At 48.2% G+C, this 19,129-nt stretch overlaps 1 protein-coding gene across 2 annotated transcripts in view; it reads right to left on the reverse strand.

Moving 5' to 3' along the window:
- Positions 1–542: 542 nt before the first annotated feature.
- TOMM70 (translocase of outer mitochondrial membrane 70) overlaps positions 543–19,129 on the reverse strand; it is a 29,574-nt gene continuing 10,987 nt past the window's right edge. Inside the window, exons 5-12 of one of the 2 annotated variants that reach the window (XM_066599182.1) lie at positions 14,071–14,219; positions 11,225–11,432; positions 6,741–6,875; positions 6,221–6,328; positions 5,448–5,564; positions 3,586–3,683; positions 1,495–1,617; positions 543–1,414 (exon numbers count right to left, since the gene is read on the reverse strand). In XM_066599182.1, the coding sequence (XP_066455279.1) occupies positions 1,261–1,414; positions 1,495–1,617; positions 3,586–3,683; positions 5,448–5,564; positions 6,221–6,328; positions 6,741–6,875; positions 11,225–11,432; positions 14,071–14,219 (1,092 nt within the window). In that variant the 3' untranslated portion in view covers positions 543–1,260. Of the gene's footprint in view, positions 1,415–1,494; positions 1,618–3,585; positions 3,684–3,722; positions 3,914–5,447; positions 5,565–6,220; positions 6,329–6,740; positions 6,876–11,224; positions 11,433–14,070; positions 14,220–19,129 lie in introns of those variants that run through there. The other variant, XM_066599183.1, reaches the window with a different exon arrangement.

Genomic DNA, 19,129 nt, shown 5'->3' on the forward strand with positions numbered 1-19,129 from the left:
AACGTCTTTAGGATGAACTAGGTCAGCAAATGTGAACAGCGTCTATTTTCTTGCTTGATGTTTGCAGGATGAATAGAGGGAAATACCAGCTGAAGTATCCCAGATGTTAAGAAATAATGTCACAGAGAATATGTGATGTCATTAGGGCCAAAGGAGCCCCACTAAGGGTTAATATGTGGGAATAAATACTACTTTTGATTCCTGATCGGGCGTCACACTACTTTTCCAAAAGTGACCGATAGAGGACCAGTCGGCTCTCAAGACGTCTTTAAGGAAGCACTTGCATTCTCCACAAACCAAGGGTCGAGTACCTTCACTCAGCGCTGTGCTGATGACTAGTTATTCCTCCTGGGATACTATGAATAAATCGACAACTTTAGGGTGTGTCCCACCGATGGTGGCACAGTCAACACTGATTGGCCAATATCATGGGGAATGGGAACACCCAGTTGTCCATTTACTTGTAGACTCCCATGAGGAATAGCAGCAGGTAGCAGGCTGTTCTTGGCTGGCGATTCACAGAATCCGTTGACAAATACACATTTGTTGAGTTTGGTTTATTTGTGGTCTAACTTTTTTAACCCTTCGATATCAGGCCGGGTCGCAGGTTTCTCATTTTCCATTCCAACACAAAGTGAATTGCCAATATGAAACCTAGAACGAAAACACGACTTGTAATCAGAGGTGGCGTAAAGGTTGGCATGCGAAGGATCCGTTTATTTCTTACAGCCGCAACTTAAAAAAAAAAATTTTGAATAGTTTGTTGTCACTAATAAAAAGGAAGAAATCAGTCTTGTGATCCGTTATGTACAAGAGAAGGACAAAAGAACAGAAAATCAACCAAGGGGGGAAAAAAAAAACAAAAAAAAAAACAAAACAAACAAACAAAAAAAAACTATAAAAAAGTACCAGAAACATTAAAAAAATTAAGAAAACTCGCCGCCACAACGACCGCCCGCCCCCAAAACAAACCAACCCGACTCAGCAGTTTACCACGTCCTCCTGTTCTCATGCAGCGGTGCCGTGATTTGCCCCCTGACATTGGCAAAGGAAATGATCCCAGACGCCCTCGTCCCACAACACCAAAAAAAAAAAAAACCTAACAGAAGGGATGAATGACAACACCACAAGCAGAAAGACAAGGGGCGCCATTCCACTTTTTTTTTTGTTTGGGATGCAAAAAACTCTCCTTGGAGAAAATACTTGTCTTAAAAGATCAATATTTCGTAGCGATCGCGTCGCTCATCGCTGGGAGTCCGTTTACAGCGTTGGAGGCTTCAAGCCGTATTTCCTGGCGACTTCTGTCTGGGCGTAAGCGGCGTCACATAGTGAGTACAGATGCGCCATTTCCATTTCAGACTTTGCCAGGTTGATGGCTTTATTGAACATGTCGATGGCTTTATCCAGATTCCCCCTGGAACAGACACAGGATACGGTTATCGGTCACACAAGGGTTTAGCTTCCATCACTATGCAGCGCCGGGCCGGGCCTTACCTCTGAACCTCTATTGTCCCCATGGTCTCGTAGGCAAAGTCACATTTGTTATCTATTTCAATGGCTTTGCTGATCAGGTCTAAGCCTTTATCAAGATCTTGTTTCCATTGCAGCTGAAGCAAGCTAAAAGGAAAGCACAAACGAAATTATAAAGACGATGGACTGTATTGCAGGGTATAAACAACCCATACCTGGTCGGAACAAAGTCACAAAACAGCCCACAATCTGTGACTGTAGGGGATACTGCAAAAATTCAGTTGACCAATCAGATTAGTGGAAGTTAAGAGGGGTTGTCCCATTTTTAGCCGCTTTGCTGCAAGAAGCAAACAGCTCTGTACATTGCGCAGTGGCCAGGGTTGGTATTGCAGGCCGAGTACTACTGAAGGGAATTAGACTTCTGTACCAACCTGGGCCACTGTGCAATGTAGAGAACTGTTTTCTTCCTGCAACAAAGCGGCTAGAAGTCAGACAAGCCCTTTAAGCGCCCTTTGCACAGCCCAATTATTAGGCACAATTGTTCGCACATTGATTGTTGTCCCTTTGGCACAGCCCAATCACCTGACGAACGAGCGATCCCTTTTTTGTTCGCTGGATATACACACATGGACGAATAAAAAGTTGCCCCAAGAGTGTCGCATCGGTCAGCACACAGACATGTGCTAGTCTCATCCGAAAATCGGACAATCGGACATGCTGCATTTTTTAAAATTTTTTTTACTTGGACTATTTAAGTAAAAGAAAGCCCATCTGCGCACACCCAGTCAAATGAAAGGGTGCCATTTTCATCCGATTTTCGGTTCGGTTCATCCGGTGTGGGCACCTGACCAATGATTGCTATATGGGGATGAAAGATCGGATTGATGACTGTTCGTCTCCATCCAGATAATCCTCTGCATTGTGTGAAAGGCAGTGAATGAACACCAATTTACATAATTGGTGCTTTTTAGAACTGGCCACTAACCAGCAAGAGAAAAGGCACCCACTATGGAGTACGTTCACACGGCAGGTTTTGGTGTGAATCTGCACCATTTGCTCCAGATCTGCAGCAGGCTTATCCCCTTAAATTGAAGGTGCGAAATCTGCTGTGGATCTGCATAAAAAATCTGCACCAAATATTGCCCATTTTCCATTGTGGAGAACCCACACCAAGTCCGCAATGTGTGAACACACTCTTAGGTTTGCCCATACACTTTAGATGGGTGTTTGGCAGATTGCGTGTTCATCCAGCAGTTATTCCTGACAGCTCTGTGTGTTCTCAATGAGGAGAGGGGAGTAAGCCGCTGACCGATACCTCTGGTGGTGACTTACCTCCTGAATACAGAAACATCAGGTATGTTTAAATTTAACACGGCTGACCCTTGCTTCCAACATGTGCTGTCAGGAGCAGAGGTGAAAAGCCCCATTTACATTAGAGGGTTGGCGGATCTCACCACATTTATGTAATGGGTACGGCCTCTGTACTTAAAAGGCCCTTTTACACGCAACGATTATCGCTCAAAATTGGTCCAAGCGGCTGAAAACGAGCGATAATCGTTCCATGTATCGGGCACTTTTCGTTTGAAGGATGGATTTTAGCTCACTTAAAATCCATCGTTCAGCCGCAGACACATCCATCTGAATGTATTTCGCTCACCTTTTAATAGACCGAAGAATATTCTCCCTGCGGCATGTTTATACTAGCCAGGAGGAGAACAATGGAATGTGTCGCCAGCTGTTTACACAGCTGGGTGTGTGTTTAAACACAGGCTGGGCTCTGCAAACAGCTCCTGGAGGCCTTTTTACAAGCAAATGAAGATGATAAAGTGTTAATGGCCATTAACACTTTGAAAAAATAGCAATCTATTTGCATAATCGTTTGCATGTAAAAGCACCTTTAGACCTCACTCAGATTTCACTGTATCGAGACCTCTTAAGCTATAATGTACGTGTAGATCACCGCATGTCGCTCCGTGTGGTGCTTTAATATTGGGTTCTTCTCTTCTAGAAGCAAAAGGCAACAAGCAGCCGAAAGGGCAAGTTATAATCTCCAGCAATATTCCCCGTGACACCAGGGTTTTACTTGGATTAGAACGACCATCAGAAGCCGCTTACCCTTTATGAACATATGTAGTGGCGTTGTCGGGTTCCAGATCTATGCACTGATCATACATCTCATCAGCTTTCCCGAATTGCTGTTGATCTGTTAGCGCCTACATAAAACATTAACGGCAGAGGGTTAATTAATCGGCCATTGCAGGAAGGAGCCATCACCTCCGATATGACATTTCAGTTAGTCCACGGACACATCAGCCAACGCACTCACTGACCGGGCCCTGCAGAGGGCGTGCGAATAGTCCTTTACAGCAGCAACGCAAGAGAACAGAGAATACACTTCCAGATGAGAGTAAGAGGGACGTCTGTATCCCAGGAGACGGCAAATCTTATGTAATACAAATTAGAGATGAAGTGACATTTACTAAGCAGAACCCGACATCCTACACCTGGCGCACAGATGGCGGAGCGGCAGAACAGTGGGCGCCATTGTTACTTATTCTGTGGGCGATCATCAGATTACTGACAGCTTTCAAATATTTCATTCCCATCTCTATGCAGGTTCTCCGACGTTACAGGGACGACTGATAGAAATCTAAGGCATTCGTTGATCTTTTTGTAGATCACCTATAGGATCCAGCTACAGGCACCCAGACGTCTAATGCCTAACTATGGCAGGAAGCAATACCGGGTCACGGGGGCTATATTGTAGTGATCATCCGTGTCCAGGCGATGACGTGCAGCTCTGCCACCTCCTCTACTCACTACATAGGGCTCATTGAGTGCTAGGCAGGCTGGAAAAGAGAAGGCAGAAGCGGATATAAACCACATCCCTCTTCTCCTCCGGGTCCTTGGCTGTCTTACAGCCGAGCATCCGACCGGCTCCTGCTAGACTGCAGGAGCTTTAAACCTGTGACGTACACTTACAGCGCTTGGTGCTTAAAGAGTTAAAAGACACTGCACTGAAAATGGAATTGTCCCAACCAGATATCCACTGACCGTGCGTCTGACTACAGCATACAGATGTCGCATTCCTATTCCTAGTGTGTGATCATTAGTCACTTACACTCATCTGAATGGACACCGTGTAATACTATGCAGCTAACGAAGGCAAGAACAGCTGATTGATGGAGGAGTCGGCGCCTGGAACTCAGTTAATAGAAGGGTCTGATCAAGTTGAGGCAGCTACTTTAGGGTGCATCTTCAGTCTCATGGGAGGTAAGTGCTGCTGCCAGAACTGGAAGGTGATGCCCCCAGGACTGTGGGCGCTCCTGTAGATGGGTAACAGTACAACGCTGGAAGCCTCTCTTGGGCCCAATGCACACGGCCGGAATTGCATTGCGGAATCCAGAGCGGGCATCTGCCTCCGGATTCTGCAACAAATACCTGCCATAAGCATGCAATGTAAAAGCGGGGTATCCTGCCCACGAGCAGAAATCACTTGCAATTTTCCCCTCGCTCGCGGGAAAAAATTACGGCATGTTCTATCTTGAGCCGGATTGCGTGCGGACAGCTTCCATTTAAATCAATGGAAGCCGTCTGACCCGCAGCCCTTTCTCAATCATCATTGCGGAAAGGCCGTGGCATTGTCTAGCGACGACATGGCATTGTCCGTACTGTGCATGAGCGCCGGCCACCACATCCGCAGCACAGATAACAATAATCCGGACAGGCACGCAGGGGTCACCAGCTGGGCACAGGGTTGGATTCCACTGCAGGATCCCACATGTGGAAGCCCACCCGGCCGTCTGCATTCAGCCTTACAAAAGTAACTTTTGTAATCAAGCAGCGCCTTGTCTTGGGACTCCAGAGCAAAAAGAAGAAACATCCTCACAGCACATCAGAACAGCGAGCCCAAAGAGCCGCGAAATAAGAGACAATGGCTTACACTGCAATACAAAACAGGACCGCAGACGCCTCACCTGCGCATACAGGGCATAGCCTTCCGCACATTTTGGAAATTTCTTAATGACGTCTTCAAACCCTTTCAAAGCAGCTTTGATCTGCAGCGGATTACTTCCAGTGTATGCCTTGCGGTACTAGACAGAAGAGATGACACAGATGAGTTTATAAACAATATGAAGTAATGGTAACGGATGTCGCCCCTCCCTTCAGGCACGCCTGCAGAGCCGGGTGGAGGTTGTACGGCGCCGTCCCCAGTCTACAGATCAGCAGCCGGAAGAGTGGCGGTCTGAGGTCAGCTAATATTTGCTGATGCTTCACTATGATGGCACTTTAGGGTCTATTTTCTTTTGGTGGGCGACAGTCACTTGTCCGAATCTTGCTATTCAGATGACCTATAAACAGCGGACTGTGGCCTAAATGCTAAATAAGCAATCTATGAACCCCTCAGTACTGGAATGGGATCCCTGTAACCCAGCTTAGCCAGAAGTGGCTGCTTATAGAAGCAGTTTCTGTGACTTCCATAGACGTAGATGGAGAGAGAAGTCCGTATCAGGCCAGATCTCCAGTACAGCCCCTATATGCACCCCCCATATCTTCAGTAATACCCCTTCATTCTCTGGTGATCTATATACAGTACATACATGATGTAGCCATGCAGAAAGAGACAGCTCTTAAAAATGGTGGCACAAACATCCGTTTGGTTGCTTTGGCCAGAATTACATTTTCCCAATGTGAGAGCCGGATAACCCCGATGTCGCAGACGGGCGAGATGGCACACGTCACTACTTACTAATGCAAAGCATTTCTGTGCTTGTGCCAGGGCAGAATCTGGCCGCAATCGAATACATTCATCAAAGTCTGCAACGGCTTCATCCACTTGGTCTAGGAGGATTTTTAGCTGTAAACAGAAAGGTTAAAATTACTACTTTAGCCGCCACCCCCTTCCCGGTCCCCCCTCCCCGGGTCCCCGCTCCCGTCCCGCGGCTCCCCCTCCCCGGGTCCCGTCCCGCGGCTGTCCCTCCCCGGGTCCCGTCCCGCGGCTGTCCCTCCCCGGGTCCCGTCCCGCGGCTCCCCGGCTCCCCCGTCCCGGGGCGCGGCTCCCCCGTCCCGGGGCGCGGCTCCCCGGCTCCCCCGTCCCAGGCGCGGCTCCCCGGCTCCCCCGTCCCAGGCGCGGCTCCCCGGCTCCCCCGTCCCAGGCGCGGCTCCCCGGCTCCCCCGTCCCAGGCGCGGCTCCCCCTCCCCCGTCCCAGGCGTGGCTCCCCCTCCCCCGTCCCAGCCACGGCTCCCCCTCCCCCGGGTCAGCTGCTCACCTGCCCTCTGTGGTGATAGACATCGGCATTCTGGGGGTCTATGTCTGCAGCCATGTTGAAGTCTTGAGTGGACAACATGGGCTGTTGCTGCTGCATATACATACTGCCCCGTTTTATAAGGGCATTTGCGCGTAACTAGGGAAACAAAAAGGAAATAATTTTACTACAACATAAGTGATACACGGTTAGTTAACCCCTTAGTGACCAAGCCTGTTTGCGCCTTTGTAACGGAGCCAAATTTTGGAAATCTCACGTGTCTCTAACAGAGTAACTCCATAAAGGTTTTGCATATCCAAGTGATTCTCACATTGTTTTTTCACCACATGTACTTCATTTAGGTGGTTAAAATAGGCTGATAGAATTTGTGTATATTTATTAAAAGCGCCAAAATTGGGAAAACTTTATTTTTTCACATTTTCAACTATAATCTCAAATATGTGCAAACATACTGTACAAATTTTTGCTAATATATATTTCTACCTGTTCACTTTATTCTGGACACACATTTGAAAAACTTTTTTTTTTTAACCATTTAAGAGATTTGTAAAACAAATTTTACATTACTTTCAGCATTTTGAGGAACACTGTTTTCCTGCACCAAGCCAAGATTGCAAAGGCTTATAGGAGTCCGAATGATAGATACCCCACAAATGACCCTATTTAAAAAACTTACCACCACTTAATATATTTACTGAGGGGGATCATGAGTATTTGGACCCGACAGGGTTTTTTTTCAGGAATTAATGCAATTTAGGAGAAATATTTTTGCAAATAAGTCATTTTACAGACCTATTTTTTTTCTACAGTACACATGAAAATGAGGATTTACACCCCAAAATGGATACCCGTTTGTCCTGTGTTCAGAAATATACCCATTGTGGCACTAATCTTATGTCCGTATGCAAAACGGGGCCCAAACCAAAAGCAGCAGCTGGTGGGTTTCAGAACATAGATTTTGCTAGAAGGTGATTTAGGCCCCATTGCCCACTTGTAGAGCCCTTGCGTGGCCAAAACGACAGAGAACCCCCACAAATGACCCCATTTTGAAAACTAGACCCCTTAAGGAATTCATCTAGGTGTGTACTGCGTATTCAGAGCCCACAGTATTTGAAGGAATCGAAGCAAAGCAAAAGGAAAAAAATTACAATTTCATTTATTTGGCAATCGTGTCATTTTAAAAAGTTTTTTTGTACAGCACACACAAGAATGAAGAATTTCACCCCAAAATGGATCCCCCTATTTGTCCCGTGTTCAGAAACATACCCATTGTTGCCCTAATCTTATGTCTGGCTGCACAACGTGATCATTATTTATTGGATAACCGCGATCACGTGATCAGAGACCGCTCACCGCTGCCCTCAGTTACTGCTCCAGACTCTCTGATACCTTCAGTAACCACAAGCAAAGAGATTTTAAATTTCCTGGGTAAACCTCAGCTTCTACGCTTGCGACCTCCATCTTGCCAACGGGCGCATGCACCAAAGTTAGGGGGAGGTCTGCGGCTAAAGATCCCGTCGGGGAACATCACTAGAGGCCTTAGCTAAGTTAATTCACCTCCCCTCATGGATCGGATCCGTGATGGGAGGTGAAATTTCAACTTTTTTTTTTTTTTTACACCTTTACGTGACCGCTGTTATTCATTTGATAGCGGCGATCACGTGACCACTGAATACGTACCGCAGCCCCCGGTGAAATCTCCAGGCTCTCGGCTACAATTGTTAGCCAGGAGCAGGGAGATTTTAAATTACCCGGGCAATCTGTGGCTTTTGCATATGTATCGGCCATCTTGGCGACGGGTGTGTTCGCAGAAGCCAGTGTAAGGTCCATGGATAAATCCAGGTGCCTGAGGTACCTAATTTCATCCTCCCTCACGGATATGATCTGCGAGGGAAAATGAAACTAACCTTTTTTTTTTTTAAAACACTTTCAACTTTTTAAAAAAAAATTTACATAATCACTTATCCATTGGATAAATCGTCATGTGACCGGGAATCGCATACAGCGGCCCCCAGTAACATCTCTCTGCTCCAGGCTGCACATGCTGGCCGGTAATACAGGGATTTTAAGTCTTCGGGGGCGCGAGCTCTTCTGTCCTACTGACTGCAGCTCCTGCTAGCCATAATTAACTGGCATCTGCAGTCATACCGACTCCGCCGCTACACGGTCTGACTATTGTCTGTATATAGCATCCCACACTCTCCACCTCGCCATACCGTGCACATCTCCAGCCCCTTACCTTCTGTGTCACCCCCACTATTCGTAGTATGTAAGCTCGTTGGAGCAGGCCCCCTTATCCCTACTGTTTCCATCAACTGCTTACTTCATGTAACCGTGGTTCTGTTTTATTTTCCCTGTATTGTAAGCGCTGTGGAATATGTTGGCGCTATATAAAGATGATTCTTATTCTGTGGACCATATCGCCGCAGAACATCGCGGAGGACGGAGGTGGGCATTTTCACCTCCCCTCATGGATCGGGATCCATGAGGGGAGGTGAAACTTTACTTTATTTTACATTTAGTTTTTTAATTTTTCCGTGATAACCGTTATCCATTGGATAGCGGCGATCACAGGCCCAGGGACCGGTCACCGCTGTCCCCGGTGACATCTCCTGCTTCCTGGTTACCTTCAGTAGGATGTTTTTACGTCCCTGATGATTAAAGTCCACAAAGACAGGCCGTAAAAAGGCAATGGGGCCGTCACAAGGGTTTAAAAGGGTCCTGTCCCATATGGTAATGGCATATTGCTAGGGTATGCTAATACTTTATGATCGGTGGGATCTGACCTCTGAGACCCTACTGATTGTCTGAATGAAAGGCACAGCACTGGTGTAGTGCTGAATCACCTCCCCAGTAAGGATTCCAACCACCCGTCAGTGCAGACACCGCTAACGTAGCCCCATTCCCTGCCAGGTGAGCGGGAGCTTCAGCAGCCCTGCATTCCCTTCATTCATTTATTGGTGGGGGTCCTAGTTGTCGGACTTCACTGGCCATAAGATATCCTAGGGTCTTGGACTTTTAATACTGACGGCCTGTCCTTAAGATCAGTGGGGGTGTCTGTTCTCGGCAGACCCTGTGATCAGCTGTTTGAAGGACCGCAGCGCCCCCTTCATTGTTCACCAGACACAGCTCCGTATTTTAAAAAAACTGAATGCAGCTGTAGTGAGCCACAATACGAGGCACAGGATTACAGTCCTGGAAACCCATTCAAAAACTTGTATGCAGGTTTTCAGAGACTCGTATTGATGACCTTATCCTCAGGACAAGTCATCAACATCCGATCAGTGCGGGTCCACTTCTAGGGACCCCTCCAATCAGATGTTTGAAGAGACTGCAATGCTTGGGCGAGCGCTGCCGCCTCTTCACAGGCAGGTGACATCCCATTCATTCGTCACATGGCCAGAGAGCGCTCAGATCGTTTAAGTGAATTCAAGGGGCTTGTCAGACTTACACCATTTTCATGCCAACATGCTCCCTGTGGTTTAAAACAACAAAAGACTATACTCTCCTGTGTTTCGTGGCGAAGCCGGTGGTCTTCCCTGTTATGTATTGCTTACAGGCTGCAGCAGCCTGGGTACAGGACGTCACAGGCTACTGCAGCCAATAAACAGATCTCAACAATCGATCACTGTGATTGACTGTAGCAACCTGTGATGTCTTATACACAGGCTGCATACCATCTGTCGCAGGGGAGACTATCGGCTGTGCCGTGGAACAGTGGCAAGCTGGGAGGGGAGAGTATAGTCTAGTTTATTTTAAACACATGGGGAATGTGTCTGCGTGAAAGCCCCTTTAAGCTGCAATACCAGCTAATGTAACTATAAAATGCACAGTGCCGTGCCTGGTATGCAGTGAAGAGGCCACGGCGCTCACTCGAGTCCAACATCCTGCGAGCAGTGCATGATGGGAGCACAGGAGTGAAAGCACTGTGTTGTATTGCTCAGCTGCAGTTCATAGTCCCGTCCGTCGGCTGACTTTCTCTGGCACTCTGAGTGGGAGGGGGTTGGTGCTGGTAAGTTGTAGGACCTGTGAGCTGTGGGCGGAGCTACAGTGCTGACCGGTAAACAAGCTCAATGCGTGCTGGGAGTTGTAGGTCAGTCTGTTGTTGTGTTGTGTGAGTCCAGAGCGTCACTACTTAGCTGGACCTCCTAGATCGCAGCATTTCAGAATTCCCATTTTGTGCCCGCAAACCCCCCCGCTACCATACTGGTAATACTGTATGATCACCGGACCCTGCTGTCTGCAGTATGTGAACCCCTTAGTACAGCGTGCCGTGAGCACTGAGGCTTGCTGGGATGTAGTGGGCACTTGCAGCACTTTATGACTTCCTACTACATTTAGGAGGCCACAACCCCACCGTTACGGACACGTGCCCCACTTCTCCTTTGCTCCAGTTCGGATTACACTCCCAATGTCTTACAATTGAGCCAAGCAGGCTTTTCTTCCCCACAAGGATTACAACTTTGAGTATGGCTATGGCTCCTTACCTTCACGTTGGCAGCTTCCATGCTAATGACCTGGTCCAGGTCAGGCTTGGCAGCCGCAGAGTTCCCGATGAGCAGGTAGAAGGTGGCTCTCAGTAGTAATGCTTCGGCCATGTACTTGCCTTTGGCCTCCACTTCCTTTGTGCATTCGCTGATTATTTTGTCGTAGTTCTCCTCTTCCATGTATTGTTTTGCTTTTAAGTAACCGGATCTGAAAAGACAAATAAAGGCGGTAAGAGAACAATTCCTCCAGAAACAGTGAAACCTGGCAAGTTAGATGAACTGAGATTGGTGAAGCTTCTTTCGTCTGCCTGTGCAGACATTCTGCGTTTTTCTGAAGGGTATGCAGTGCCATATGCCCCTTCCCCAAATAGGGGTTGTGGCCGCTGCAACCCGACACATTTGTGTAGGATTTACCCCCAAAGAGCGGCACAAGTTACACCAGAAGTCTACGTCGGCTAGATTTTTGCGCATAAAGCAGCCAAGTTGCGCCCAATACAAGGAGTCGTGCCCCTCTCCACAGATCTGGCATAACAGGGATAATATTAAGACCGCTGTATGAAATGCCATCTTAATAAATCTCCCCTTTGTGTTTGATAAGACCAATATTGATATTACCTTCTGTAGCTTAGTCAGGTCTCTGCATTACTTATCCTGCCCTGATCCAGAGTTACAGTCCGGGTCTCGTAGGCCAGAACTCCGGTTCTCCAGTTTGCTACTAATACCTTAAGGTGACCATACACATTATAGAAAGATCGGAGGAATCCTGCGACTGTCTGAGGTGAATGGGGTGATCCAACATTAACCAACAGAAGACGTTGGGGAAAGAAGAATCTGATGGACTGGATTTTAACATGGCTGATCCTTTGAGCTGACTGGAGAGAAGCTACCACCAGAAGTGTGTGGAGGGGCCTTAGGCCTCATGTCCACTACAAAAATGGATTTAGCAAATTCGCACGGGTGTCCCGCGTGATCCACGCCCTTAGGGATGCATTGGACACCTGCAGGTAAGTAAATACCTGCGAATGTCCTTTTTCCCTGCCGCGCGGATCGCATGTGCGGGAAATCACCCGCAGCATGCTCCATTTTCTGCGGGTTTCCTGCACGGACGGCTTCCTTCCAATCCATCCAGCGCAGCTCTAGCGTTCCCCACTCCTGTGACCCCAGAAGAAGCTGCAGCAGTCACGCTGTTTGCTGTACATGTGATCACTCAGCCAATCATCATCTCCGGCAATCATGTGCCATTCATAGCAGTATCACAGATGAAGCACGTGTTTGGTATACTGTTCATGTGTGTATAATGAATGTAAAATGACTGCTGCTTTTTCTGGGATCGCCGCGGCTGCGCTGGATCGGGAGCCATTTAAAGGGGTTGTCCGGTTATTAGACGAAATTTTCCCTACAGAGCTCACTGTGCCAAGATAACCAAAGGAGCGGTACTTGGCCATCCTCTGCTGCTGCGATGCAGCACTGCAGCCCCACCGTGGTCCCAGCTGTGGCAGATGGTCTATGTTTTTCGCGAATTTATGTTCAATATGTTATTAGACCTTTTGTATCATTTTGCACACAAATAAAGAAGGAACGCAACAAATAGCCGTTTTCACAGGACCGCGACCATAACATAACATTTAGAGAATAACAGGAAAATCTTACCAAGCAGGGCAGCTCCAGCGCTCGCTATATATCTGTTATTTACTATGCTGGTAAACTACACTTGCATATCAATCAGTGAAGGGCCAGGTCCGCCGACGCGGCCGCCCCTATAGTAGTAACATGTTTTTCATGAATTTAATTGCCCATTTTGCTGTATTTTGTTTTTAATGGTGGTGAAGGCAGCGTTCGTATAGGCACTCACAAGGTAACGAGGACCCTTGATGGGGGTTTGTGTATTGATAAATCGTATTTATTGTAACGTTTGCAGTAAGTGGTCAGACTTTAAAATGCTGGAGAAGCCCAGGGGGGTCTCCACTATTGTGGTCCACTTGTAAAGTACAGAGTAGCCAACTGGATCCGAAAAGTGGCCTAATAGGCTGTAAGTCTGCACGGTGCACTACATGTACCTGTGTGTCCAACACACTTAACATGCTGTATTTATATACAAATACTAAACAGCCCCCCCCCCCCCCCCCAATGTGTGGTCGGCATGGGTGGCTGGCCATTAGTATTTTGCATCTAGTCAGTATTTTGCCTGGTCCGCATGCTGCTCCCTTGTATTTATATATCATATCAGTAAATATGGTCGCCTGTTATGTTTTTCTTGAATTGTCGCTTTTGCTCTAGTTTGGGAGAAGTAACCTGACTGCTGCAGCTTCACCACCCGTTCTCTTGCCATAAGCGCTCACATGCTGGGTGCCATGATGCCAGGCGTTTGGGACGGTGATGCTGCTACAAACACTGGAACCACAGCGGGGCTGCAGTGCTGGGTCGTGGCGGTAGAGGATGGGCAAGTACTGCTCCTTCTGGTTTTGTAGTATAGTGGGCCCTATAGGGTGAATGTTGTCTGGTAATCGGACAACCCTTTAGTGCCAGAAAAACCAAAAATGGGTTTTCTGGCACTAAACCATAATCCATTCTCAGGATGGTTCATCAGTGGTTGATCGGTGGGGTCCGCAGCATAGGATCGATTATCACAGGGATGGACTGTTGGGCATCTGTTGTCCGGATGGTTGTCCCATGTAAAAGCACCCCAAGGAAAGGGATGTACCAAACAACCTAACGTGTAGGACATGAATCAGACTGAAGACAAGGAGGCGACACGTTGGACTTCATCTCCTCTACTAAACATCTATGGGTTCGGGTGACATTTATCTCATGTGTGGCGCCCGCTTTAGAGCCATCGGGTGACTTACTTCTCCTTGACTACAGCCGCTTCGCCCTCCTTATCTTTATCCTCATCTGACTTCTCCTCTTTGTGCAGCGGCTGGGAGATAATATCGTCTGTGAAAGAGCTGAAGTAGGATTTGATGAACTGCGGTGAAGGCATTAGCGGCTCCCTGTTCTAGAAGCAGAAAACACTTAGGTAATAAACGTCAATCACTAAAGTAATACAGAGCAGGTTAGAACAAAGCGGATCCGCCGGGATCTTCTACCGAACGGCAGAGAAATATTTTACTATCTGTCAAACAGCTCATAGCAGTATAGTGGACATGACTTAACGGGAACAGTCAGGTCCCTAACGGTTCTCGGGCACCACACGCCGATTTCTGTGCTCTGTCAACTTACACCGAACACTTTAGGGATTTTGGAAAACTTGTATTTCAAAGTTTGCAGTGAACAGAAGAGTCGGATGTGGCTCATTAATGAGACCAACCGAGGACCTGTCAGTCCGTGAGTGAGTGGGTTTGTGAGTGACTTACATGCTTCACATGACAGCGACGTCAAAGAACCTTCATACCGAGTGAGGGAGTTACATGCTCTGGCCCTGATCACATGACGGTGACATCACTAGGGGTCCTGTACGCACACGACTGCTGTCCAGCTAGATGTTCGTTAGTATTCCATAGCAACTGAGGCCGCAAGGCGTTTGTAGTCCGTCCATAATCTGCACAACGATGCAGGACCTTTGATGACGTCACCATGATGTGATCAGGGACGGACCATATAAGTCATTCACTCAGGATGAGCGTCACTATCATGTGACCAGGGGCGGAGCATGACGGTGACATCACAGGTCCTTCATCTTCAGTGCTGTGCTGCTTCTGATCCCTGTTGTATGAGATGAACAATCCATGTAGCAGTGCTCTGTGTGCGACGTGCATGTGAAAGCTGATAGATTGGTGGGGGTTTGACCGCTGGGATCCCCGCTGATCCCGAGAATGAGGGACCCGTGTGGCTCTAATTTCACAGTTCAACATACAATGTTCCATTTCTGTAGTGAGGTGGGGAATGGTGCCGCAGGTCATACATACACAGCAGAGGCTCCATTCCATACAACAGCGCAGAAACATAGCCGATGTATACCCTCAGAGAAATAAATGGAGGGGCGCCGTTCCAATTCACTTCTAGGGGGTAGACAGAGATAGCAAAGCTCAATGCTCAGCTATACGTCCGTGCCATTGTGTGGAATACAGCTGCTGCTACGCTTGTGTAACCGCCCGCTCCATTTTCCGCAACAGAATTGGGTGTCTGCGTTTTAAACTGTGAAATAAACAGAACAAGGGTCCCCCATTCTCGGAATTGGTGGGGTCCCAGCGGTCGGACCCCCCCCCCCTCCACCCAACCTGTTTTCAGCAATCCAGTGGATGGGTGAAAACTTAAAGGGGTATTCTGGTTATACGCCAGTACGTCTCTGGCTCTGTGTGAGCCTTCCAAGGGTGGTGTAGGCCAGGTCCAGACGTGAGGCTAACGTCCACTGTGGATTTAGCCACAAATCTATGGTAATAATCAGCAGATGTGCAGAGCCTTTAATACGGCACAATTATCATGCAAATAATCATTAGGTCGAGCGTTTATCTCGATAATGGCGAGCTGTAATGATGTGCAGCGACTGAGCGATCAGCTATACATTGTTAGGGCTCTCGCACATGCGCTTTTATCGCGGCGTTTTGAACTCCGCGGTAATCACAGTATAACGCTCCCATTGATTTCAGTGGGGCCTTGCAGTCCTACGCTCGAGCGCCGCCTGCTCTATTTTGACACATTTAGCGCACCTCAGCACCCATCACAATGAAGGGGCGCGCTAAAATCCGCTGTTGGAAAACTAAAATAAAAACGTGGCAAAACACCGCAATCGAAATCATGGCAAAGCACATGTGTGAGCGCCCAGTACAGATACACCCTGGGGTGCGGGGCGGTAATAACTTTACACAGTTGCGCATATATATAGGACAGACGGACGGTTTAGTCTCCTTTGTTGTCTGCAGCATTAAGAGATCTCAAGTCGTTATGTGATCCTCGGGAGACCCCAGCTGAGTAGTTTGGCACTAACGAGACCTCCGATCTATCCCATCTACAAGGCCAGAAGAGCAGTAAGTTATTAATGTAATGCGAGAAGTTCTGTGGGGATAAAGTACATCAGCGCCCTCTTACACGGGCTGACGATCGGCCAAATGAATGTTTATTCCCAATCAATAGCCCATAAGAGCGTCCAGCCAACAAGCCGGCGCTCATCTGCCGTCTGACGGCATCTCTTATTATGTACATATAAACAGGATGATTTGTTACTTACTGTAAAACCCTTTTCATTGGGGGACGCAGCGAAGACCTTAGGACATCCAAAAGCCGTCCCTAGGGGTGGGCCAGAAATACCGGTGAAGCGGTTAGGGTACTGCAGGCTGCAGAATCCTGCGACCTAGAGCAGCTGCAGAAGATGCGAAAGTACGCACCCTGTAAAGCGATGTGAACGTGTGAAGCGAAGACCAGGTCACGGCCTTGCAAACCCGAATGGCAGACGCGTTATGGAATACTATCCAGGATGTACTGAGTGCTTGAGTGGAGTGGGCCGCGGCCAGAAGAGACGGAGTCCTGTCCTTGGCATGGTAGGTTTCTGTGATGGCCAAATAAGAGGCCGCAAGACATCAATGGGGCCGTCTGTGATGAGGAACAGTGAATTAGAATGGTGGAGGGATACTGTGCGATGGATAGATCCGCAGCACACGTGCGACATCGAGCATATGACGGAAAGGCGAAACCACCTGAGGGAGAAAGGGTAGAACAGGAAAAAGTCCTGATGCAGCACCAAGGGAAATCTACATCAAAACGCGTTAAGTTCAGAGATGCAGTGGATCGACGTGATGGCTACCATGAAGGCGACCTTCCCAGATAGTAGCGGAGATCTCACGCATGGGCTCAAAGGGAGAGAATTGCAATGCATCTGGGACCAAGTTGAGGTCCATTGGTGCCGACAGGCAGTGGTAAGGATGGGCATTATGTGCCATGCACTGAAGAAACACACACACACACCGCAGATTTGTATGCTAGGGGCATTGAAAGAGGACCATTAGCCCCCTAAAAGGTTCAAGTTTCTGCGCTGAGACTCAACCCCATATCCACAATGTCTAGAAGGAAAGAAAGAATATGGGGAATGGAAAAATTCCATGGATCGGGGTTGATGTTGCTCACATCATCTGAAGGAGGATCTCTAGAGCCTATTGTATAAGCGAGAGGAAGAGGGGTTTTCTGGCCTTCAGCGTAGTGATGGTCCACGAACCTCTGTGCTCTCAAACGTAGCAATTGAGAATGTGGGTGAAGTGCTGGGCCTGCCGCAGTCTGAGCGGAAGACGCCACGGTGTGACGACCGACAAGCAATATGAGGTCATTTGCCTTGATCCATGGAGGCAATCACTGTTCTGAGGGACTCCTGTCGAGCTATGCCATTTTTGCGTGAACGATTCAACTGGAAGAGACTGCAACAGGCTGCAGGGACCAAAAGTGGTTCAAAAAGTCACCACACCCCATCCCAAAAGGCAGCAGCACGCAGATCCATCAAGCCGCTAGGGCCGGAGAGGAACAGTTCGCACAGTGGGGAGGTGCGAATAGTGTAAGGAGCACAAGGGATGAAGGGGACTATGGAGAAAGGGACCACTGGAAATAGAAACTTAGCTTCCCTGGAGGGATAGAGCCAAATGCTGTGGCTTGGATGTCCAGCACGATCCCTCATCATTTCTCACCTCCCTTTGGTGGGGAAGGCGATCAGGAAACATGAGCGAGGCAACTTGTGCTGGCAGGGGACAGAAAAGTTAGGGCAATGAGCAGGGGAGTTGGAGCAACCCTAGTGTCCCCCCTCAGTAGGGGATTCTGTCACCCTGTGAACCCCAAAGGTCCAAGGATTTCCAGGATCTGGAAGACCTGCAGTAGGAAGGTCCATCTCCTATGGACAATAAGCTAAAACAAGTTTAGCTGCAGGAGGGGTAAAGCTGGTGGGAGTTATCTATTTTGCTCAGTGTCGCCGCCTAGTGACAGGAGCTATACCCAAGGTCTTCGCCGTGTCACCGAATGACACAGCTTAGTCATTTGTCAGTAAGAGATCATGTAAACAGAAGATGTGCCCCGACAGTAATGGAAATGACCGGAAGCATGAACAATTGTAAATCACGAACATTCACCCCCGACAACTGCCCAGTGTAGGGGGATGAACAGATCCTTAAAGTGACCCTTCTGTCCCCGGGAGTGTAGGGGGCAGTTATATTACCTGCAGTTGGTCTTCTGTGCAGTTGTGCCTCTAATTTGCCATTCTGGGCCCCATCTTTGGTAGTCCCAAGATGGTTGCCACAATCTTTGGACTACCTAGTCATTTCTAGTGTTCGACTACTGATGCACTATACAAGCTCTCTGATCGACCAGCGCTGCTAACGTGATGAGTGCTGGCCAATCAGACAGCAGCATTCAATGTATATTAGGAAGTTACAACGTTGTAGGAGCCATTTTGGACTAAAACAGAGCCCAGAACCAACAGATTGGAAGGACCCTGGCGCAAAACAACAAATGGCGGGTAAAATAACCCCCTGGTTTTGTCTCAGAACCAGAGGGTCTCTTTAAACAAATGCCAATTGACACTCACTACAGGCAATTAAAGGGCTATTCTGTTTTTTTCTTTTTTTAATTGATGATCTACCCACCACATAGGTCACCAGTAGTTGATGGATGGGGGCCCACCGCTCAGGATCACCGCACATCAGCTGATCGCTTGGCCTGCTGTCAGTGCAGCAGCCTGGACATCAGCATTAATGGTCAAGAAGCAGTCGGAGCGCTGGCTTCATTTGGAAAGAAGTGCGAGCACCGCACTGTTTCCTGCTACTCTCATGGTCAGGGTGTCACATTGTGTCCTTGCTGGAAGAGCAGGGGTAGCGGCCCTACCACCGATTTCAAGAGGAGTGAAACCGGTGATTGCCCTGCTTCTTCTTGACCATTGATAATGATGTCCAGGCGGCTGCACTGACAGCGGGTCACATGATCAGCTGATGTACGGGG

This window comes from Eleutherodactylus coqui, chromosome 4 (genome assembly GCF_035609145.1).
Source record: "Eleutherodactylus coqui strain aEleCoq1 chromosome 4, aEleCoq1.hap1, whole genome shotgun sequence".
NCBI lineage: Eukaryota > Metazoa > Chordata > Amphibia > Anura > Eleutherodactylidae > Eleutherodactylus > Eleutherodactylus coqui.